The sequence below is a fragment of the Poecilia reticulata genome, chromosome 17, assembly GCF_904066995.2.
Source record: "Poecilia reticulata chromosome 17, P_reticulata-male-v2, whole genome shotgun sequence".
Lineage (NCBI taxonomy): Eukaryota > Metazoa > Chordata > Actinopteri > Cyprinodontiformes > Poeciliidae > Poecilia > Poecilia reticulata.
The window spans coordinates 5,981,570-6,005,716 of NC_088846.1; the positions used below are offsets into that span (position 1 = coordinate 5,981,570).

The 24,147-nt window shown below is 40.3% G+C and overlaps 1 protein-coding gene across 2 annotated transcripts; it reads right to left on the reverse strand.

Annotated features, from left to right (window-relative positions):
* Nucleotides 1–12,192: 12,192 nt before the first annotated feature.
* Nucleotides 12,193–19,976, reverse strand: LOC103478998 (phosphatidylinositol 3-kinase regulatory subunit gamma-like). Of its 2 annotated transcripts, none has more exons than XM_008433182.2 (10): nucleotides 19,568–19,976; nucleotides 17,329–17,434; nucleotides 17,133–17,231; nucleotides 16,824–17,013; nucleotides 16,608–16,724; nucleotides 15,844–15,986; nucleotides 15,572–15,748; nucleotides 15,386–15,460; nucleotides 15,124–15,294; nucleotides 12,193–13,928 (listed from the first exon to the last, which is right to left on the reverse strand). In XM_008433182.2, exons 1-10 carry the CDS (start codon nucleotides 19,758–19,760, stop codon nucleotides 13,652–13,654), a joined length of 1,548 nt encoding a protein of 515 aa, XP_008431404.2. In that variant the 5' UTR covers nucleotides 19,761–19,976; the 3' UTR covers nucleotides 12,193–13,651. The 2 variants fall into 2 exon arrangements, with proteins under 2 accessions (XP_008431404.2, XP_008431405.2); XM_008433183.2 differs by having other exon boundaries at nucleotides 16,833–17,013; nucleotides 19,568–19,975.
* Between the last annotated feature and the right edge of the window lie 4,171 nt (nucleotides 19,977–24,147).

Below are 24,147 nucleotides of genomic sequence, written 5' to 3' on the forward strand. Positions count from 1 at the left end.
TTTAATAACGGTACAGTATTTTTTTTATCTTGTAAATGTGCTATTATTATTATTATTATTATTATTATTATTATTATTATTATTATTATTATTATTATTATTATTATTAAATTTGAGTTGCTATGCACGCGCATATTAATAACATAACATAATTGCTATTAATCACATTTAATAGCAACTTAAACTCATTTTTAACTGCTTTTGTAAAAATTAGCAACGTAGTTTTGAAAAAAACAACAACAAACAAACAAAAAAAACAAACAAACAAACAAAACGACAAAACCTTTGATCACTACAGTAAACTAATAGTTGTTCAACTTCTTGAAATAAGCATGACTAAATGTTACTATTTATTTTGTTTTATCTATCCCGGTATGTTGTGGTTTGTGATACAAATCCAACACCAGGTGGCAGTGTTTCCCGCAAAGAAAAAGGGCAAGTAGGAGACGCAGCAAACGTGGAAGAGCTTTGAATCCAGTTTTAACTTTTTGTTCTAAACGCTTGAAAACGTTTGGCTGGGGGTCAAAATTCTAACCACTAAGGAGTCACAAAATGTATTCAGATAAGTATGCAAAATACACTTTTTGTTTTTTTTTGTTTTTTTTATTTTACCAACAACATTTTAATTAAATCTGTACATAACTAAAGCTCCAAAAACATAAAAAAAGGACTTTATACAGTTGAACTATTAAAAAAAAAAAAAAAAAAGACAGTTTCCTAATTTTTTCGAACATCAATTGTTTTCTATTTTGTTGACCAATTTTATTTTATTTATTTTTTATTTTTTACAATTCTTAACTTGTGGTCTGGAGCCAAAGAAAATCATTTCAAGGGCTGCAAAATGGCCACCGGGCCACATTTTGGACATCCCTGAAGTAAGTGATCAAAATAGACTAAAACATTGATGACTTGTTAATCTTGTTGAGAATCAACGGAAAAACTTTGAAAAAAGATTTTAAAAAGATCATAAGGGAATCCGACGCCAGGTGGCAGTGTTCCCCTTTCAAAACCTGCTGGAGAAAAGAAAATCCTTGAGAACAACCCACAGGAACCTAACATGTAAATTATCAGGTTATTCTTGCCTTTCTGGCCCCCAGCAGAATGGTAATTTAAGATGGAATTATTCTCTGGCGTTGGCTGCATCCCCCCCTCCCTCCACCCTCACCTCCTTACTGAACACACTGATATCATAACACTCGCCTACTGTGACACAACTAAATGTTTTTTTGGTTAGTTTTTTTAATCAAATTACTTTGAATTATCATGTTGGAAACTTGCTACACGACACTCTCAAGTGCTGCTTGGTACACTCTGAAATCTCATCTCTCAGGTGAAAAAAGAGAAAAAGATTGTAACACTCACGGGGATGAGCAGTCACACACCTGAAATACAAGTCCTGTAACATCTGTCACTTCACTTGTGTTGCCAGCTCTTTTTTTTTCTTCTTTTTTTTTTCAGTGTGTCACCAGACAGCCACTGGCACACAAGAGGATATCTGGTGGCACCAGGGCCAGCCAATAAAAACACAAATGTTGGTTTGGCCACCCAGCGAACTACACCCATCGCTGGAATTAACTTCAAGTTTGTCTGCTAATCCTGAACAAATTTAGACTTTTTCTTTGACCTGATTAGACTTGAATAAATGCAATGTTGACATCTTTTATTTCGGGGGTTTTCTGCTTTGCAAAAGCACATATTCGGAGGGCATTTTAGGTCTAAAACATTTACTGTGTGTCACTATTATTTATTATTTTTAAAATCATATTACGTACTGGTAGCCTGGGGGAGAAACAGGACAGTTTTGTCTGGTTGCCTTGCAGTGAGAACAGATTTGCTCTAAAAGTGGTTGATATTCCTTTGGTTATTTAATTTCTTTCCTTTTCTTTTTTTTCTCCATTAAAAGCATGATAGCTTGCTACCGGTTCAGGCAACCAACAAGACACTTTTAAGGAAAAGGGGGAAATAAAACAAAAAACACAAAAAATAATCCATCCATCTATCCATCCATTTTCTTTGGCTTATCCGGGGTCGGGTCGCGGGGGCAGCAGCTTCAGAAGGGAGGCCCAGACTTCCCTCTCCCCAGCCACTTCTTCCAGCTCCTCCGGGGAACGCCTTGGGAAAGCCGGAAATAATGAAAAAGGAATTTTAAAAAAAGTTGATTTTTTTTTTTTTTTTGCTTTTGAAACAATTTATCGTGGTCGAATTTCTTTTCTTATATGGGGTTCGAAAACGGTGAGTTTTTGATCAATCGATAATAACCGTTACTTATAATCGGCTAATTTTAAAGTGACAAAGGAAAAAGCATGACTAACTCCAACCTATTTCTTATCTCCCGGTCAACTACTTATTCTTCTTCTTCTTTTTTTTTTCTTACATAATTTCTGCATGCTTGTGTGTTAATGGCGCAACTTATTTTTAGCCGTCCTGACATGATCGGCCCCTGCTTTGCAATTCCAGAGCCTCATCAGTGGTTCATTGAAACGTGACCGCCGGTTCCTTTCAGCGCGTTGCATGCGTGCTCACAGCGAGCCTGACATGACAGCACGGCCGCCTGAAGTTGACAGACGTTTCATTCAAACGCCCAGATTTTCTACCACTGATGCTAAAGTTGAAAAGTTAGCCTCAGATTGAAAAGGTTTGTACACACTAATGGTTTTAAAGTTATGTAGACATGGATTAAGTGTGTGTGTGTTCTTTCACAGAGAATTTTTTTTATTTTATTTATTTATTTATTTTTGCTGGTCAGAAGCGTAATAATATTATCACCGGTCATTAAGTCTCTCCGTTGTGGTGACCGCATTCAACGGGAGACATGAGTAAACAGCGTCAGGGTCATCTTATGGAAATCAGCTACCACAATTACTGGTCTTTTTTCTTTTTCTTTTTTTTTAAGTACAGGGTATACTTGAGCTTAGCATCACATTGCTTTCCGTTTAGCTGGCTATTTCAACCAGAGAGGGAAATATATATTTTTATAGGCACTATTTAAGGGATTGCTCGTTTTTCCACCAACAAATGTAGCTACACGGATAATAAAACACAGCAATAGGTATTTCCATATTGACTGTAGGATTTCAAAGCATACAAAATATTTTTTGAAGTGCCCTGAAGAAAAAAAGAAGTGCCAATTCTAATAAGTGTATGTTTGAGTGAATGACATCATAAGAGGCAAAAAAAATGGAACCAAGCAGCTGGCATTAGTATATTGCCAAGAAACGTCTCTTGACAGATTTTGTCTTAAATTATTGCTATGAAGAAAGAATCTTCTTTCATTGAAAAATGTTAGGTACAACACAAAGTAATCTTCTTTTTGTAAATGCATAAATCAGAAACAAATACACTATCGACTTGTAGCAGCTAGCACAACAGCAAATGAAAACTGGCCTTCACAGTCGACCATTTGCCTTTTTACAGAACGCTTCCACATGTGTTGTTGGTACTGAATTTTCCTAAAATACATACTGTTTTCAAATACAGCTAATTTTTTTTATTATTATTATTTTTAGCTGCAGGAGGTATGGGAGGAATTGGATTAGAAAAAACATGCATATAAAGAGGTGGAAAAAAAACCCAAATGGAAAATACAACAGGACAAAAAGAGAATGTGACTGTTGCACTGAGAGGTGTGGAGGGGGAAGAGAAGTCATCAGTCAGTCTTGGCTTTATGGCTAACAAAGCTGGTTTATTAACTCTCAAAGGTAACAGCAGGTTTCAAAATGGCGGCCCTCCCATTAGTCTCTCTGCCACATCCAGCAGTCCACCTAGTACAGGTCAAACCCCGCCTTCTCGATTTAAATTGGCCAATCACCTCAGCCTTCCACAATAGGCGCAAAAGGAAACAAAGTTAACTTACACCAACAATTATTTGTCAAAAATAAAATATGAGGTTAAACATCTTATGTACGCAGATGCACATCATTACGTTCTTTTAACTATTTTACGTTTCAATCAGATGTTCCACAGATGTCCATCTAAAGCACATATGTCAAAGTCAAGGCCCGCGGGCCACATCCGGCCCGCAAATCAATTATCTATGGCCCCCTGAATGATATTTAATTACTATGAGAACCGGCCCGCAAGCCAGAGCCGCCCGCTCGTGTTTTGCCCGCAAACACTACATTTCCCATAATGCAACGGTAGCCCGCGAAGTGACTACAGCGCGCCCAAACGGCTTCATTATTCATTATTCAGAGCCTCACCCCGAACATTGATGAACTTGTACAAAAGATGAGACACCTCCAAGTATCAGGCTCAGCCTCAGACAAGTGAGCATCACAGAGCAGTAACGTATTTTCAGTTTATAAGTTTCAGTTAAATTTGTACATTTGTTTCTACAAGACGTGATTTTTCTTTGAATGAAGTATTGTTTTGTCTGTGTGCCATATATTTTTGTATTTTATTTTATTTTATTGTATTTATTTTTCAGTTGAATGGATTCAGGTAAAATTGCAGATAAGAGCCATGAGAAAGAATACAACTGATTTGATTTATTTTTTTACTTTACTATTTGAAAGCAGTGATCGGTAGGATCATAGAGCAGCACACTAATGCATTTTCAGTTTATAATGCATGCACTTTGATTTATGCATTTATCTTGATATTAAGAAACATTTTGTTTTTAAAAACAATTAAATTTGTTGCTGTTTGCCTCTTGAAAAATGTTTTCCCTTGAAGTTACTGACAGAGCCATAACAAAATATTGCTTTATTCATTTAATCGTTAAATAATATACACTGTGTTAGGTCTTGGTTCAATAGGCTATGTGCAATCATTTCAATATGTTTTAATAAACATTAAACCAGTCCGGCCCTCGGCTTGTAGCAAATTTGTTTTTTTGGCCCTCTGTGTATTTGACTTTGACATCCCTGATCTAAAGTGAGTTTTACAGGAACAGCCGGATAGTGTCTATAAGATAAAACTGCCTGAGAGTGAATTCGAATAGGCGGAAGTAAAATCTGTCCACGTCAGATGAAACCACTAAGAGAGAGAATTTGTGCAAAACCCAGCATCGGTGTAAATATTCTGTTGTCAGAACAGTCTTCTGGCCCTCGACATGTAAAACCCTGGACCCCATCCTCGTTTTTGACAGACTCTTTCACTGGCGCACACCAACAAGCAAGCGGCCGAGGTGTTTGTGCTTCGAAAGTTGCGACTTGCTCTCCCGCACCGGCGCTGGAAACATTAGTTTCCCGGCCACGTGCCCGCCGGGTCTTTTTTAATCTATCTAAGAGCTGAATTCCCACAATGAGATTGTCCTCGGAGCTCCAGGGACGGTGAGATGCTCTGTTGAAGTCATTGCTTAGAACCCCTCCTTCTCCTCATCCTCTTACTCCTTGCTGTCCCTTCTTGAGAAATAGGACACGGTGTATTATTTTTTTTTACTGAATTAGGAGGGAATCATGCAAGCCGTAGCTGGTCATGTCCTGGTCTCTGTGGTTTCTGAAAGTGTGGGATCGGCCTCCTGTCCCTGCCTGTAAGCTGGCGCCTGCAAATCTGGTTGGGTTGTGCTAGAGCTGGATTGACGTTTCTCTTTATGGTTTGACAACGGACGGCATTATGCCATCTCAGACAGATGTGAGCTTGTTACTGAAATCAAAGTCGGTGGAGGTAATCGATGTGGCCTATTTCCTTGTCCTCTGAAGTAACCGAGAGAATACGGCGAAATGCCAGTGAATGTACTTGATTAAATGAATCTTTTTTGAACTTTTCATCTTTTCTCACCACAAACGTCAATATGTCTTAATTTTAAATATTTCAAGCTCTGTCAGATTGGATGGACAGTATCTTTAAACATCAGTTTTCCAAATCTAGCCAGATTCTCAATCGTGTTCATCTATAGGGTTGCCGTGTATTTAGTCTAATCTATTATTTTTTCCACTCATGTTTCACAGTGGCTTCAGTTTTTCAACACATTTTGCATGCAGACTATGAATTTCACTCATCTGACTAAAGTACCTTCATTCTCATATTTCCTTTAAAGTCTAGATGGCTTGTGACAAACTGCAAACTTGCTATGCCTTTTGTTCAACAATAGCTTTCTTCTTCCTAATTTTCCATTAAGGCCAGATTTGTAAAAACTAACTCCCTTGTTCTACTCTTTGCTTCATACAGACAGTCTATTGAGAAACGATTACTTGCTCAAGACGTGGACTGTGCTGAGGTTTAAAATTTTACCCCAATCGCTAATGTTTAACCATGATGTCAGTTCGACCATGTGTAGCTCATCGGAAATTGCCTGCGCTGAAAACAAGCATCCTCTAGTGCGAAGGCAGAAGTATCAAGCTGAATAACATGGCTATTAATGTTAGCTCAATATTTGGAAGCGTGGCTAATATGGACTGAACAGCTTTGTTCACTTCCTCCGCTGTCATTGCTAAAACAACAGGCTGACTACAATTCTAAAATGACGCAGAAAATCAACGTCATTGTTCACAACTTCTCCTTCTGTTCACTGATTGGTCCGGTTGAAATTTCACCAAAGGGGATTCAAGTCAATGGGAGAAAATGCAGACGGACTGAATGGAGATGTGAATCTAGTGGAATTGGGTAGGAAGGCAATGGCCAGGGTGTGTCATGGTGGATGATGATGTCCTAGTGGCCTTCCAGATGTAGTTTGGTCTCTAGTGTTCTGAGGCTTTCATAGATTGATTTACACCTATTTAAAATTACACAGTAAGTGGACTCTATTTACTTATTAGATGATCTCTGAAGATAGTTGGTGGACTGGGTTTTTTTTACGTTAACAGGATGAATACACATGCATGCCACACCTATTTGTAAAGTATTTTAGAAACATTGAATTATTTTCCATCCACTTTTTACAGTTACGCTTTACTTGGCGTTCACCCTGTCACATAAAATACTTTAAAGTATACAGTTAATTAAAAAGTGAAGCTGAAAGGGTGTAAATACTTTCACAAGGTGCTGAAATGTAAAACGTAATGTTTAACAGAACTTGACAACACTAATTGTCGACGGTATGATGTTTTTATGACGTAAAGTGTTGCTGAAAATGTGTACAAATACAGATGACTTTAGGATATTGACATTAGGCAATCATATATAGTTTCATTTAAATGATTTATTTTTTTTGCTGCTGCTGATGAATGAGGGTTATTTCACATTCGGTCAAAATTTCAACTCTTGTAAGCGCTCTTGTAAGTACAAACAAACTGGAATCTAATATCCCTCCTAACTTTTTTTTTTTCCACGAACCGCTTAAACTATTACACACAGCCAGCAGAAAAGTTTTATTTGTGGTGATACAAAAGAGCTGTGGCTCTGCTGCAGTGTTTAATGGGTCTAGTCTGCACCCTACATGGCGGTTGGCAAGCAACAGGATCTCCTGCCCTCAGCCTATAAGCCCGCTATAACGTGAGCCTGTAAAAAAAAAGAGAGGGGGAAAAAATCCTTATCGATTCTGCCTTCAACATAGCAACTGCTTGCTGATTGGCCGAGGGGGCAGCGCGTTCTCTGACTCCCATTGGTTGATCCCGGAGCGTGAAAGTGTGGAGTCGGACAGAGACAGAGGAGAGGAGAAGCTCGATTGGCTCCTCCGAACTGAAAGCGAAAAGCTATTTTTCTAAAAGCCTGCGAGACAGTTGGTCGTGTGTGTTTGTGTTATAGGCGTGACTCCAAAGGTAATTCGTCCTGCTACCCCCCGTTCTTTGTCAGTCAGAACCAATTTAAATCGAGAGCTGTGAGGCAAAAATGTGAGGATTTTAAAGGAGGAAGTTGGCTGAAGGGGGCCGTGCGGGCTGGGAGGGAGAAAAGGGTTAAAGGCAATGGCCTTTAACTGGATGAATGACTAATACAAGACCTTTTATAATGAATTCAGACACAGAGGGTGGAATTAAGAGACTTTTCTAGAAGTCATTTTCCTTCCAACTTTAGTAGTAGTTTAGCAGTAATTTCCCCCCTACCCCAGGCAACCCTTGCAAACAAACCATATTTATTCTGTGCTTTTCTAATACCAGTATTATGAACATTGACAATGAACTTACCAAAGAGACCTCTTGGATATTTTTTTTTCCGGGTTCCTTCACACCAGTCATAGTTCGCTTCAGGCAAACTCTGGTTCGTTTATCTAGAAAGTCCGGTTCGTTTTGAGAGGTGTGAATGTGCAACGGAACTCCAAAAAAGCGAACTCTGGTCCGCCTAAAATCCTAAGTTCATTTGAAGTGAACACTTAGCGTGCTTCAAATGCATAGTGAACGCCAAGTGGACAGTGGACGCTCTAAAAGCAAGAAGCGACCTGTTTTAACCAACGACAAACGTGAAATCTTATAACCTCTAAAATCTGATTCCACTTCGATTTTTGTTACATTTCTTAAAGAAAGAAGTGGAGCCTGTTTGAAGAAATCCCAAATGCGTAGAATCTCCTAAAACACCGTTTCCATGTAGACGAAGGGCACAAACGGTGACAAACTTTTCTGTTTCAGAAAGAAAAAAATGTTCTCATGCCGAACATAACACCAGTGTGAGTCCTGACCTTCACACTGCCAAACCTCCTTGAATACCGTCTCAGTTTCTAATGATCAATTGATTAGTGGTATTTAGCTTCTGCTGTTAAGGCAGAAAGGATGTAATTAGTTCACACATAGTTTCTTTTTGGCTTCAGATTTTTTTTTCCTAAATAATGACTGTGGAATCTAATGTGTGTTTAGCTCAATTTGAGGTCAGATCTAGATCGTTTTATAACCCTATAAAGAGCAAATATAAATGAACTCAGACCTTGGCAAAAGTGTTCTGATAGTTAAAATCTCTGCTCCCAAACATTTGCATATGGTTTATTTTCTTTTTCCACTAACCCTCCCCCTGGCTTCCCTTCCAAACAAAAATGATACACCAGTCTTGTTTGAAATGTTGGTAGAACAATATTTAATCTAACTGCAGACCTTTAAGAGATCAGTTCGCCAACTATTGGGGACCACAGAGGAAGAATCCCCACCATAATTACAACAAATGCTAGCTGATTCAACGACGTGTTTATTTTGGAGGGCTCTGTGACGTGGGGGGTGTGTTGTTTCAATCCCCTTATTTCCATTACTGAAGCCAGAATAAATTCCAAAGTCAACTTTGGGTCGAGCTCGGTACAGCAGAATGGTGCTGCAAACCACATCATCAAGAGTTGTTTGTTTAGCAGAGCTGTTATGCAACAACCACATCAGTTTTCTTCTATATCTAGTAAAATGGTAGATGACAAGCCTCTATCTGCCAAGAGCCGATTCTGTCTACACTGGTTACCATGTTTTTTACAAATAAAAGTCTGAAAAGTGAAGTATCCTTTTGTATTCAGACCCCCCAGAGTCATGTAGGACCGCCTTGCTCTGGGATGTATGACTGCAAGTCCTTTGGGGTATGTCTCCACCAGCTTTGCACATCTATCGATATATCGATATAAAGTCAGTATCAGTATCGGATATTACTGTGGTAAGATCGATGTTTCAGTTTTAGATTGCCTCCTGAATTGGTTTTAAGTTTTTGTGTTGTAGTTTCTCAAACGTATCTGAAAAATGAAATTGGTTTCGATTTGGTCTCAAATGATAACTTTTTGCACTTTGTGCCGGGTTTCCTCCAGAAAACCTGCTAAACCAGGTGGCAGGGGCGATAGGACACACTGGGGGAAACCCAGTTGTTTGTTCAGCAAAAATGCACATAAATCATGTCAATGTGTTATTAAAATATTTTTAGCTGTCGATAAACTTTGTCCATATTCTGTCGTAGGTTTGAACAAAACCATTCAAAGGAAAAACCACAACAGATGTATCAAACTTGAATAAAAAGTACTTGTATCAGTATTGGTGTTGGGGACACGGGCCCTGTATTTACTTGGTATCGGATCAATACAAAAGTATGCAGTACTGCACAACTCTAGTGAACAATTTAAAGAGCTTACAGTTTTCCACTACAGTTTTCCTGATCCACACTTGTCTGGTGTAAAATTTACACCCTACAAATGTGGATGTTTTCCTTCTAGCACATGTAGCAGTAGATGCTAATAGCTAGCCCAAACAGCTACAAAACTCAACCCTAGAAAATGCCAGTCTCCCACTAAAATACGCCTGGCTTTTTATTAAGCAAGTTGACTTCGGCAAATATGTGTGAAATCTATTCCCCGAACACATTTTTTCCTGTCCCTCCTCTTTCCTGTCCCTCCACCCACTCCCTCTTTGTCAGTTTGGACTCTCACGCAGCCTGAGGATGACTCACCTTTGGTACATTTTGTCCTGTCCATCTATCTTCGGTGCATATGGTCAATCCCGACAGAGCCTTCCAAGCTGACACAGGTAACAAGGAGTAATCCGTCCCCTGGAACTGTGCCTCATTAATCCTCACCGAATGCAGACCTCATGTGATGCTTGAAAGAGGCCACCTGTTGTTGAGGTCACTCAGGACCTGTAGTAGTGTCATCTAGGGTCATCGACAGCAATCTCTGCAACGGGTTACAGACCGGGCCTCTTCTGAGAAGCAGAGGCCCGGTCTGTAAACTCGGAACAGTTTTAACTGTTATCAGGTAACAATGGGGGCCGACTGCTGAATACACAACGTGGGACGGAAGCCCGGGATGTTCTAAAGCTGGCAAAGTGGAAAATGACATTCCTGCATTCCTTTCAGCGAAGCGTTTAAGCGAAAGTTATTTTTCAAGATATGGCATTCCTCGCACAGCTAGCTGGGTATACATATTTTTCCGGTGACTTAATGGCACCTAGAGTACAGAGAGCTCGCACACATCCTGCCATTGTCTTCATCATCCCCCCCCACCCCCAAAACCCACACATCTGTCCACAGAGTGTCCTCTGCTGCCCCCAAAGCCTTCTGAACTCTTGTGGGCGAGAAAAAAAGGTTTTCAGACTTCAGTGGATGTCTGAAAGAGAAACGGCAAACTTTAGACAATGTGTTCACCATCTACGGTATGCATTATTAAAATGTCTTGAGTGCTTTTGTGTTTTAAAAAAGACTAATAGGGCATAGTCTAAAGACATTATAGATCTTTTGAAAAGTTTTTGTGGTATTTGTTAAAGCAGGTAACATTGTAACATAATGTACAACTGAAAACAATTAGCTTTTTTTGTAAAAAAAAAAAAAAAAAAATATATATATATATATATATATATATATATATATATACATATATATATTCAAACATAGAAGCATGTTCTTGTCAGAATGTTTCCTGAAGGCAACATCGCTCTACTGTGAAAACAAGAACACTGTCTCTTGTAGAGCCATTCATCATAATTTAGTGTAGATATTTACAGCTTAACAAAGAGACATTAAATGTTGGTTACAGTGAATTTTGGGCTATTACTAAACCTTTTACTGCATTTCACCCTCTTTATCCTCATCCTGATGCTGAACATGCAGTGTGATTTCTACATTTTTCCTCTTCAGCGTATAAAAACCTAAGAGCAACCTATGGAATAAACATCGGAAACCTTAAAGATCCAACTTCACTCAACTCCTTCGCTCCTCAGATGTCCGGGAAGTTTTCATGTCTTAAATACTTGTACAATTTATACTTGTAGATACTTGTACATCTACTTTATCACAGCCAACATGATCAAAAGGAAATCATGATGAATGGGACACGTTGTATTATATATAACCCTTAATGTACTCCTGAAATAACATGACTCCATAATGATTCACTGTCGCCATAAAATTGCACTAAGCTATCAAAAATGTAATCCCCAAAAGGGGATTCGAGTAGATGTCCACAAACAGTCATGTGACAAATTAAAGCACTCTTATTGGTTCCTCATAATTTCCCCCTCTGACTTATGTAAATTCCTGCAACGTAATGCAGTGGTGTCCAAACATTTTGCAAAATTGCGAGGGGCCATAACATATAAAGAATATTTTATTGTGAGTTACTGCTCAGTAAAAGATAAAACATGCAATATTTAATTTAAAAGAACTAACCACTGTAAGTCTGAAAAAGGGTTTGCTAGTCTTCTCTTAGCAACAAGAACATTCAGTAAAACTGGTCAATAAAAAATCACAAATTTCATTAACAAAAAAAAGTCAATGAATTTTTTTGATAAAAGAGTAATTGTCAAAATTTGTACTGTTGTTCAACAGGGGCTGTCATTTGAACACATCTGGCGTAGAGCGCTAAAGCTCTTTCTGCAATGTCAATTTTAATCACAAAGCACGCAACGACTCCGAAAGAAAACACAGACGACTCCGTAAGTTGACAAAACTCTTTTCAGTTTATTGTCTCTCAGCAAGATAAAGGCCAGGATCTCACATTGCTTAGCTTTTTCCTCGAGGAGTTTCCTCAGTCCTCCATAATATCTCAAGAGGATCCGTCATCAACCTCCTCCTCACCAACCAACACGAGCAACACGTTATGGCATCTCTATACAAAGTTGTCCTTTACCTTGGATAAAACCCCCCAAAAACAATAAAAATGTGCCGAGTTTAACATGGATTCCTTTCCTCTTAAGCTATGTAGGCTGCGTGTTAAGAAAACAAAAAAAAGGAACATTCATAGCTAGAGCAACACCACAATTCAAGTAATGGAGGCAGGATACTTCCGGACCTCTGGCAGTTCACACAAACATCGGAGGCTGCGCAATCCCGAAAAAAATAAACAAAATTAAAAAAAAATAAAATAAAACAAAAACCACCAGGGGTCAGGGGGGTAGAGTGCATTTTTTTTGTTGTTTTTTTTTTTGTGGCAAATGTCAACCTCTCGCCAACTAGCGACACCGTCAGCCACCTCCGTCATTCTCGTCACACATTGCAACAATAGAAATACTGTTGGATTGCACTTTCTTCAAGCTTTCATCTTGTGGCGTGTTTATAGAAAAAATATATATAGAATACAAAAAGCTTATACTTCTTTGAGTAACAGAATATAACATACAGTACTTCAGATTATGTTTTGATCAGCACGTCAGCAGGTGTACATACGGCGCCCTATCCTGGCCAAAATGCAGTTACCACACTAAAACAGGGATGTTGTTTTTGCTCACTATTAAGTGCTTTGGTCAATGGGTAATAACATTGAGTATGCCTTTACAATGGTTTTCTACAGTATGTTAATGCTACATAATTATCCATTGTATATGAATTGTTTAATATAAAAAAAAAAGGGGGCAAGTAGTTAAGATGCACCATGACTTCTTTTTTTTTCTTTTTAACATATTCACATGTGGCATTTTATTTTAACCCACCTAACTGATACCGACCTCGTGTCTTTTTTTTTTTTTTTTTGTCCGCCCTCACAAATGCACTTTATAGTCGCAACCCCAATACATCTGAGATATTGGTTAAATCTGAAGTGTTGAATCGATTTCCAACGTCGGAAATGGACATCTCCAGCAACTGGGAGGGCACAGCGCCCCCGACGCCAGTGGACGAACTCTCGGTCAAGGACTTCCCCCTCCCCACAGCCCCACAACCCGAAAGAAAGGGTGGCCCCGGGGAGGGCCTTTGAACAAACGGCGCTGAAACGCTGAAGTAGAAAATCAGTTTGAAACAGTCAAGTTGACATTCAAGTTCCGGTCCCACTTCAAATCTGCAAGATCCCACTGGCGAAAGCTGATGGAATCACCGGTAGTGCAAATCTTCTACACGATGCACCGTTTTATAACGCAGTCCTTCTCACAGGGTACGTGACGGAAAGTCTCTTGCCGCTCGATCACATCTCCGGGGCTGCGGGCGGGAGTCCCGGCGGCATGTGTTTTGGAGTCTGTAACAGTTTGTGTTCGTCGGAGTGCTGGGAAGGGGGGTCCGCCGCCTTGGCGTGCACGGGGTGCAGCAGCCGGACGTCCAGGGCATCGTTGTGCTGCGCTAAGGAGTGGAGGTGGTAGTGCAGGACGAGGTCTTTGAGCGAGCAGTGGGCGTCGTAGGGCTCGGCAAAGCCGTAGCCGTGGGAAGTGCTGTAGATCATGCAGTGCTTCACCTCTTCGTTCACGCTGCGGAAAACAGAAAGCGTCACTGAGCAACGGCCGTCTGGAACATGGCTGATTTCTGCAGGTGTGGTTATACAATGCATATAAAGTACTTTGAGTCTAGTTTCTGGTGCAAACATATCATTACACTTTGAAAAAAAACGAAGACGAAACTAACCTGCACATAACTTTTCAGCGAGATTGTTTTAAGTAAATAATTCCGTAATATTGACAAAATAGCACAAGTTCCATTGGCAGATTATTTCACCTACACAAAGGGAAAAAAATGTCTTAATGAAATAATCTGCCCGTGTAGTTAGTACTTTTTCAATATTAAGAAATTATTAGTTTCAAACAATGGCTTGTTTTTTACTGAAAAGTTAAATGCAAGTTAGTTTTCTTATTTCAAGTGTACTAAGATATTTGTACTGGAAACTACACCAAAAATGTTGTGTTTTTGTAGTGTCATGTGTTCGAGGTGGAGCTTATAAATAAAAGACCTCTGAAAAATGCCAGTTTCTCTGTGTTCACAAGTCAAATTAAATGCTTTCTTAATCTCAAGCTAGGTTTTCCATGAGTCTTTAAGTGTCAGAGCAAGTATTTTGAACTGAGCATAAAAAAAAATAAAAAACCTGACACAGACCTTTAGATTAGCGGCAATAGCTTGGTAGCAGCTGCAAACTTTTGGGGTTGTTAGCTGCTAGCTGTTAGCTAGTTCTTAGAAATCATTGAAATTTTGTCAGTCAGACTTTTCAACAGAATACCCAGAATGCTTCCACACGACTGACTGGTGAACGGTGCAGGTTTCATCAACACCTTTTGTAGCTAAGTGTTGTTGGCAAGCCCAGCTAGCACTCTGCTAGCGGGGCTTGTCAATATAAGCCCAGCTAGCGTTTAGCTGCGTTTTGTCAATACAAAACGCAGCTAAACGACGACTTTCTTACTTCAAAATAAGTTTCAACTGAATGAACAGGATGCCAATTTTAAAGTGGACATCTGTTTACCTGAGTTCATTTTCAGCTTAGACTTAGACTTTACCACACAAAGGTCCATGCTAACAGTACCTGCTAACAACAACTGGAAAGTCCCTTACTAGACAGACTACATTTTCACAAGAACTACTAAGGGGTTTTGGCATTGTGATATCTCATGGCATTAAATCTCATTCCTCCCATAGTGAGAATCATATCAAAAGTAGCCTCAGCTGCTGGATACTCACACAACAGAGCAGGCGTAGCATCCCTGCTTGCTGCTCTCCCGGATCAGGAACGTTCCGGAAACTTTGCCTTGAAGCATCTCCTCTGCCTGCGTTCGACTCAGTTCCCCGACGAACCAACTCGCCTCGTCTTGATGTGGTAGGTTCTTCTCATCTCCCTTCAATACGTATGTGCTGGAAGACCAGGAATCGTACTATATATAAATATATATGTCTAAAAGTGAAGCACAACTTTCTGGCTGTAAAAGCATTTGTTAAAACTTACTCATCGAGGCTGTCGTTGTGTATCCCAAGCCAGTCGTTTATGCGTTTCTGCCGTACTCCTTTGTGATTAAGCCAGCTGGAAGAAGATAGGATTTTTTTTTTTCCCCAATTCAATCTACAACGTCAGCAAAACTCAAACTGGTTTGTCTTAAGGGCTTCCATGGGTCACCAGGGACAAAGTACTCACTTGAGATACAGGTCTCGGATGTTGCGAAGCTGGATGAGGTCCGGCCGCAAGTTGCTGATCTTCCTGTCTGTTTCTCTGTAGTCCTCCACCTGTGTCCTCAAGTCCTCCTCCAGGTGCAGCTTGCTGTCGTAAATCTCTCCAAGTCGGCACTTCAGCTTTTCGTAATTGATCAGAAAGCTACGGAGGGAGGAAGGAAGCAAATGTCACGGTGAATATGAGGGAGCAGCATTTACATTTTTTTTGTTTTGAAACCCACATCATGTTTTAAGTACCTCTCCAAATCATTGTCGGCTCCCTCCGATAGACTGTTCCTCTCGAACTCCTCTCCGTATCGCTCCTGCTCGCGACACTGCTCCTCGAAGATCAGCATCGCCTCGTTGAAGGCCTCTATTGCCGTGCGCTTCATCTGGATCTCCTGAAAGGCAGGAAGAAAGATTTATGAGAAAAACAACTAAATTAAACCCATTTGTAATGTACCGCAGAGTATTAGAGCCACATTAGGAAAAAAAATGACCAGAATAAAGTCAAAATAATACAAGAAAAGAGTCGAAATACAATGAGAATAAAATATTTTTAGAATTTTATGACTTCATTTTCGTAATACTATAACTTTATTCTTGTATGACTTTTCTCTCATAATACTGACTTTGTTCTTGTAATATTATGACTTTATTCTGGTAGTTTTATGAGTTTAATCTTGAATTATTTCAACTTTATTCTCGTATCATTTCAACTTGGTTCCTGTATGACTTTTTTCTTGTAGCATTGGCTTTATTCTCTAAATATTATTTTGTTCTAATTTTATCTTGACTTGATCCTCGCATGACTTCATTCTTGAAAAACGACTTAATTCATCTTTATTCTTGTACGACTTTACTCTCATACTATTGACTATTCTCACAATACTGACTTTATTCTCATAATGTCGTGAATTTATCCTCGTAATGTTATTCTTAAATTCTCCGTTTGCTCTTTGCATGGCCCTAACACTGTCGTCCTAACGAAAGATACCGACTCCTAAAAACCAGCCTGTTACCTGCGAGGTCTTGGTGAAGGCTTCATAAAGACGGTCAAACTCTTTCGACTTCTCTTGGTACTGATTGTGGACCTCTTTGAGCTTTCTACCAGCAACGTCAACGCTGTCTTCTTTCACCTGAAGTCCAAAACGGCAGCCGATCAAAAGACGTACGACTTACACTCACTTAAGTTTTTTTAAACGTCTGTATGGCAGGACGTATTAACGGTGGCAGACCTCGCTGACCTGTTGGAAACGGGACACGGGATGCATGAGCATCAGGTCCAGCATGGCGTTGTACTCCACCAGCGAGTGGTGCTGGTAATACCAGATGAGCTCCACCACCGACGTGAATGTGAAGGGGTCCGAGAAGCCGTACTTCCCGTCACGGTGGTAGATCTTGATTAGCTTGTTGTGTCCGTCTTTCCTGTGACAGTGGGAAAAAAGAAAGAAAAAAAATTTGGAAGGCAGAGAGTTAGATTGGAGAGTCACGGTCAGATTGGACAGATTTCTCTCCATCCTTTCCTCCCCTTTTCTTTAACATACCGTAAAGTCAAAGTAAAATCTCCTTGCAGCTTCGTGGACGCGTCCCGCACCAGGAAGGAGCCGTCAGGCGTGTCGCGAAGCTTCTCGTTCACCTCGTCCCTGCGGATAAATCGGTAGACGTGGGTGTTACTTTCCAACAAACCAGATTCAGTAAATCTGGATAAATAAATTTTTCATCCCGAAAAAGTTGCATTACCTTGTTATTTCTCCCCAGTACCATTCGGCGTCCTGAAGCGAACACACAGGTGGAGAAAGGCAGTTGTTGTTGTTCATCACTGGCTTTGTGGACCGGGGAGGAAGAGCTACACACACACACACACACACACACACACACACACAAAAAGTTACATTCTATATGTATGGTGAAAGGAATTACCATCAGATTAACTCCTCCCGTTCACACCAGCACACACACCCACTTCTTTAAAACACCTTCATATGATGAAACTGGTTAGGATCTGAGGGCAAGCCCAGGCATGTTTCCAACAGATGTCAGGAGGCCAAATCATTAGGAAGCCTCTGAGTGGGGGTCATTATCTCCTCAGAAGTGGTGGTGATAAACCGGGAATTTTTAATTGCACAAAACGTCGGAACAGTAATTATTGCTAGACTAAAGCTGCTTTCCCCCCCCCTCTTTTAATGTTGCTTCTTGGAAGCTGACTTCAGCTGTCCCGACAGGTGTGGAAAACCTCTGGATTATAATTCAGACCAGCCCTCCTATCCGTTAAGTTTACATAGTGTACATTTTCAAGGTATATAAGAGAGAGAAGGGGGGGAGGGGGGGAATCTAAGAGTCAGCATTTCTTTAAAATAAACACATTACGCGTATAAAAAGTAGGGCGAACCGCATCAAGAGGAGTTGAAGGGCGGTATATTTCACGGCCGGACAAAAGTGCCTTTCATGAGGCGGTCAGGGGGGAGAAAATGTGGCGGTCGCGCAGCATCCGCTCACCTCTTTTTCTGACCTTAAAATAAGCAAAAGGCAGGTGCAGGAGGCACGAATGCGGTGAGACTCTGGAAGTCTGAAAAATTTTCATCTGCGCAACCACCTCGTCCGTCTTTGTCTCTTTGCCGATCCCTTGCCAGAACGCTAAGCCCCCGACTGCCAAAATCAACATCCCCGCTAATGGATCAGAGAGGGCAATGCAATGTTTCATAATTAAGTATTAAGTATGACCCAGACTAAACTTCTTTTTTTTTTTTCCTTCCCTGGTAGTTTTCTTCAAGTCCCAACCTATGCCCCTTCCTCCACACGCACATATACAGGCCCCTTTACATACATAATCAGAAAAATTAAAATATAAATATATATTATGTCAAAATGATGAACTGAAAAAAAAAGTAATGATTGGGTTAATGTTGGATAGCATGTACATATAAAATGTAAGAATTTTTTTTCTATCCACAAGTTTTACAAATCTATCTGTTCCAACTTCGACTTTGCACCGAATTTGAACTGGCGTGACTTGGAACGTTGAATTCGCTATGTGAATTTCACTGAATAGGAATGCACAAATGAAACATACAACCCCCCCCCACACACATCTTTATCATCGATTTCTTTTTGTCGATGTTGTGTTCTTCTGCCGCCCCCTGGGTCCACGCCACCCTGGGTGGTGAGACATGTCGCCCACATCAAAAGCCGCCTCATTAACTGCGGCTCAAAATGATGCGAGCCTTTGGACAATTTCAACAAACGTGGATTTGCAATGTTTGCAATGGCCTACAATATTTCACTTTTAGTCACAGCCATTGTCACTGTCATAAAAGTGCAATGACGCATTGCTAGTCATATGGCTAAAAACAAATAATAATAAAACCACAAAGCGGACCTGTTCCTCACGAGACCTATCAGTCTGCGCTTCTCGCCTGTAGCCTACTTTCAGGGGAGCAGGCGGACAAATTAAGCACGGCTGGCTGCGGAGGAGGACAAAGCGCTCGTTTCATGGAGTCGCTCATTAACGCACCCTGAGTCCACTTCTTTTCCTCACATTTATTTATTTTTTCCCCCTCCTTTTGTTTTCTTTTTCTGGCTAATGCCGAAGCAAAGCCGACCGCAGCCTCCTGAATCGACTCCGTCACCGCGAGCCCGGCGAGCGCGCGCCGAGACAAAAGAAAAGGAGAGAGCAAGCTCGCGAGCTCGCTCCCTGCGCCCGATCACTCCGAAGAGGGTATTACGTAATTGCCAAGTGAATTGCGCTATGCATGCCCGGGCAACGCCGCTGGGGGAGCGCAGCGGCACCCGGGAGACGGTCATTAAACCCGCCTGCATGTGCAGCATTTAATCATCTCGATTACAGATATGACAGAAGACGATGCTTCGAGAAAAGGAGAAGGACGGGAAGAGAGGGACGGCTTTTTTTTATTTAATTTTTTTTTAGAGAAGCCGCAGCGGAGCCGAGACAATGGCTGCCTGTAGTTTAACCCTGACTTACCTGGTGGTGCTTGATCCATTTCGATATAGAATAAACCTTCGGGAGGATAAACCATTCCTGTTTTACGGCAGTAGTCCCGGTTGCACTTGTTTTCTTTACGCTTGCTTTCAAAAGGGGGGGGAGAAAAAAAAAACTTTTTTGATGAAAGATCTAATTTAGGCTGCTGCTTTGTTGCAGACGCAGCGTCCCGCATAGATCGAGACGAAAAGAAATCTCCTTCGATTCCAAGTTGGAAAACATCCCAGATTCCAGATATGTTGTGTCAGCATAGCCTGTCAAGAGGCTAAAAGATTCAGCTTCTTTTTTTTTTCTCTCTCTCTCTCTTTCTTTCTTTAGAAGAGATTGTCTCACTGTCAGTCCTCCTCACTGAGTGGCGCAGCTCCTCTTCGGTTCATCTCGGAAGTGCAGCGGCTTTAAAGGGCTGCTCAGACATAATCTTGGCGCAGACCAACCCGACCAAGGGAGGGGGTAAGAAAGGCGGCGTTTCAGTACCGACCTCTGCCGCTTAAATCACACCTACACCGACTTAAATCACACACTTATCAAACAGAAACACCAGACAACAATCCCGATGTCTCCTAGTGCGATGCAGCTGCATATGTTCGGACTTTGTAACACGAGTGCCCCCTAAGGCATAATGGTACCGCCCAGACCGTTTCATTCAGTTCCCCTCAGCATGGCTGAAACAGCTGAAGAAAAAAAAAAGGTCTTTGCAGGGCATGAATGGAAAAGGTAAAACTGCCTGAAAATCGTCAAACGGAAACAGTTTCTGTCTCAGACATCCAGAACATGGGGTGTTTCACAGCTCACGAAGCATTTTGCAATTAAAATTTCATCAGTATGGGGGGGCAGTATGACGTTCTGCCAAGGGCGTCGTTGCCTGGGGGCAACATAAGGCAGACAAAAAGATTGTCAATTGCTTCCTTACCACTTGTTTGCATATCTAGCCGATAGGAATGGATGCTATTGAGAGGTGAATAAATAAAGATGGTGTTATCAAAATGTCTAAAACATTTGTTGAAAAAAACTATTTTGATAATGCTAGTTTCTTATGTGAAACTGTGAATCTTAAATATAGCTAGCTATAGCTTGTTACACTGCAAACTACTGACATTAACATTGTTATAGCACATCATTTTATGCTCAATACTAAAAGAAAAAGACGCAGCGCTAACAACCGTCCCGTTTTGCAGGTAAAAATGAATTATGTCAAAATAAAGATAACCTTCTCATAATGTCTAAGATTTTTATTGACATAAAAAATGTTTTTTGGTAATAGCAGTTTCTTAGGTGAAAGATAATGTCTGAGCTAGCTATAGCTTGCGATGCGCACGACACACTAACATTGTTATAAGGCATAATTTTATCATCCATTATTGATTTGTCTGTAGAAGAGACTCAGTGAACTCTGGTTTGACCATTGTATGTCTGCAGTTTATTATGGGATTCTGTGTAGGAATGATGAGTCTTGGTGCCTCATTCTTGACTCTACCCAACGTCTGTCCCCCGCAGCGTAAGCCAAGTGTTAAAGAAACGACCTGGCAGTTTTTTTTGTAGCGTTAGCCTTCGGTTGTTTGGTTTCCACGCAGCACTGGGCCTTTTGTCTGTGAAGCAACAGACCTCTCGTGTTGGCAACAGAGTATTATATTCTTGTTGAGCTCGTCGAACACGTTCTGCAGCAAAAATGGCATCTTGGCTGTCACCGCTCCTAATTACTGCTATAAGCTGTGGCACGCTATGAGGTCACCCGGTTGAAGAAGTCATAGCAGGTGTGTTAACAATGACAACTAAATAAAAATAAAAATAATAACCACTGTCAGTGTTGGGGACTGAAAGAACCGATTATTTTGTGATGAGGCATTTTGGGCTTTCTTGCTTCATGTGCTAAAAATGGTCCATTACTGTCCTGTTCGTGCTGGATGAATACGTGCATTGTGCGGCTCTGCCCGCGACACAGAATGACACTGTGCTGTAAAATTAAACAGCCGAGGCCTCTTCCCCCAGCTGACATTAGAGGCTGCACAGAGAGGGAGAGTGGAACGGGGCCTGTTTGGTCAGAGGGTCTGTCTCGGTTGCTGTCCGGGCTTTTTTTGAGCCCAGTCCAGAGAGTTACAGGACACGGTTGCGTGGAGCCCGTCCTTCTCTCTCTTTAGCCCCATCAGAGTGCGGCCAGCTCATAGCCTAAATGGCATCATTGCGGTTATGTCTTTAACCTGAATACAGGGATTTTTATGCTATTGGAGGAGAAGTTGGGTACTTGTTAATTATGCTGCTGAAGTTTTTTTTTTTTGTGCGTCTGATTTTTTTTTTTGTCATACTTTTTCACAAAAAAGTTTGTTCTCAAAAACGTGATTATGAGATGGAAAAGTAAGCAATGAGACTTCTCTTCTTCAGTGGTTGAGCTGAATAAATTCAAAGTAACATTAAATCTCAAGCCACCAGGGAGTTTTTCCAGGGTTTTGGACGGAGACACAGCTTCCTTGCTGTGGTCATGTGGTCAACCGGAGAAGTAGCTGATAGCTACCACCATTCCAGTCTGTGGAGTTTTTATGGAGCTGATTCCCAGACAAAGGCCCCGTCTGCTCAGAAATAAGATTAGGTGTATCCGCAAAGGAGAACATTCAAAAGGACGGTTTTACGTTTTTATGCATCTTCTTCTTTTGTTATTTTTTTTTTTAAACAATGATGTTGTGGCTCCATTTCTTTCTATAACCCACCTGTGTCTTACCATCACATAAAAACATGGCCCCATCTAGTTTTGTTTGGTAGTTGTTGTTCTGTGGCAGCGCTACAGCACCACCGACAGGCCCGGCATGCTTACTGCAGCGTTCTCTGTGATGCCAGTCTTGTGTGGATGCACACATTTTCTTAATGAAAATGTATCGTTTTCATCTCCATGTCGAAAATCCCCAACGTTTTTCTAAATGCTATGTGCATGCCAGGCCTTTAGGAGGCGCTGAAACTTTGCTAATTTTCTGATCCAGAGTCGTATTTTTGTAACTGAGTAGAGTTATTTAAAGTGTTCTCCGATGCCTTAATTGTTCCGCAACCACCAGATTTTGCTTTCATGCGCTAAATAACCTGACAAGGTGAAGAGGCTCAGACAGAACACAGATGTCCTCCATTGTTGTTGTTCTGTGCGAAAACTGAGCCCAGGGGCGCAAGATGACATCATTTACAAATATCTGTGGTTTGCATTTGCATGGATTCGCATTGCGTTTCTAAAAAAGTTTCTTTTCGGGCCTTGTTGTTAAACCTTTGCGTCTTCTTCTGGCCAAAACACTGTTGCGGTGTAAACGGGAAGCCAATATGGAAAAAAAAAAACATTTAGCATTTTGCTGTCCTAGTGTTTCCGTGTCAACAGGACCTACGTTTCAGACGGATGCTGCTTTGGCACTCCCTTCAGAGTTTTTAATTTAAAGAAGAATGTGTTTATTTTGCAGTTTAAGGCAAATGTTATTTGTCTTTAATTTGTTTACACTGCAAAAACACAGTCCTATTAAGTATTTTTGGTCGTTTCTAGTGCAAATATCTTAGTACACTTGAAATAAGACAAAACTATTAAGTTTTCAGTATATATGTTTAGTTTAAGTCAACGATTCCTTAATATTGATGAGAAACTACTAGCTATAGGTGAAATAATATGCAAGTGGAAAAAACACACATTTTCCCCATAACTTGGGAAGTGGGGAAAAAGGCCTTATGACATTTGCAAGACATAAGACATTTTGTTTTGCAAAATCTTACCAAAAATACACACACACACACACACACACATATATATATATATATATATATATATATATATATATATATATATATATATATATATATATATATATATATATATATATATATATATATATATATAGTTCATTCGAAGCTGTTTGAAACTTGCAAACCATCTCTATATCCAATTCATTCTACAGTAAATATTTCACCTGTATATAAATGCTGATACATATTCGGCAAGAGCAGAGAAATGTGTTGTTTAATCCAACAAGAACAACATTTTTCCGTGCCAAGACATTTAATGCTTCACAAGTTCACAAGAACTCAGTTGCAAAAACTGCTAGGAAGTCTTTATAGCTCTCTCCTACTGCAGCACACTTTCATATTTCTCTGACACCACTCAAGACAAAAAAAAAATAAAAGGTTTGGCCCAGACCATGCATCAAGAATAAGCTGCAAGGCGAAAGTGATGTCATTTGGTTGTTGCAACTCGGGGAGAGAGAAGAAATTTTTCATTTTTTGTTGAGTGTGTAGATTTAAGAGGATTCTAAAATGTGTTCCCACATTGACTTCATATTCTAATCAACTAAATCTACAATAAATTTTGTCGACTGATATGTGGGAATGTTCAGTTGACCAATATCCGGTTTCAGTTGTCACTAAAACCAAATAAATTTTAAGTCCAAAGGCTATGACTAAACCTGTGCACCGTGTTCAGATTTATTTTAGTTTTAATATAAAACTGTCAAAAATTGTGATGTTTTTTTAGTAAAGAGATAAGACCGGAAGATGTCAATTTTTCAAACAGCAAGGTCAAACTTTACTGAACCGCTTCCATTTGATGAAAC

Bases quoted from the DNA above. Each gene is read 5' to 3' on its own strand.
- LOC103478998 (XM_008433182.2), bottom strand. From the start codon at position 19,760: ATGCGGGACGCTGCGTCTGCAACAAAGCAGCAGCCTAAATTAGATCTT. The intron at 17,435-19,567 runs GTAAGTCAGGGT...GTGTGTGTGTAG, and splicing joins AATGGATCAAGCACCACCAG to CTCTTCCTCCCCGGTCCACA. The intron at 15,461-15,571 runs GTGAGTACTTTG...ATCTTCTTCCAG, and splicing joins ATCCGAGACCTGTATCTCAA to CTGGCTTAATCACAAAGGAG.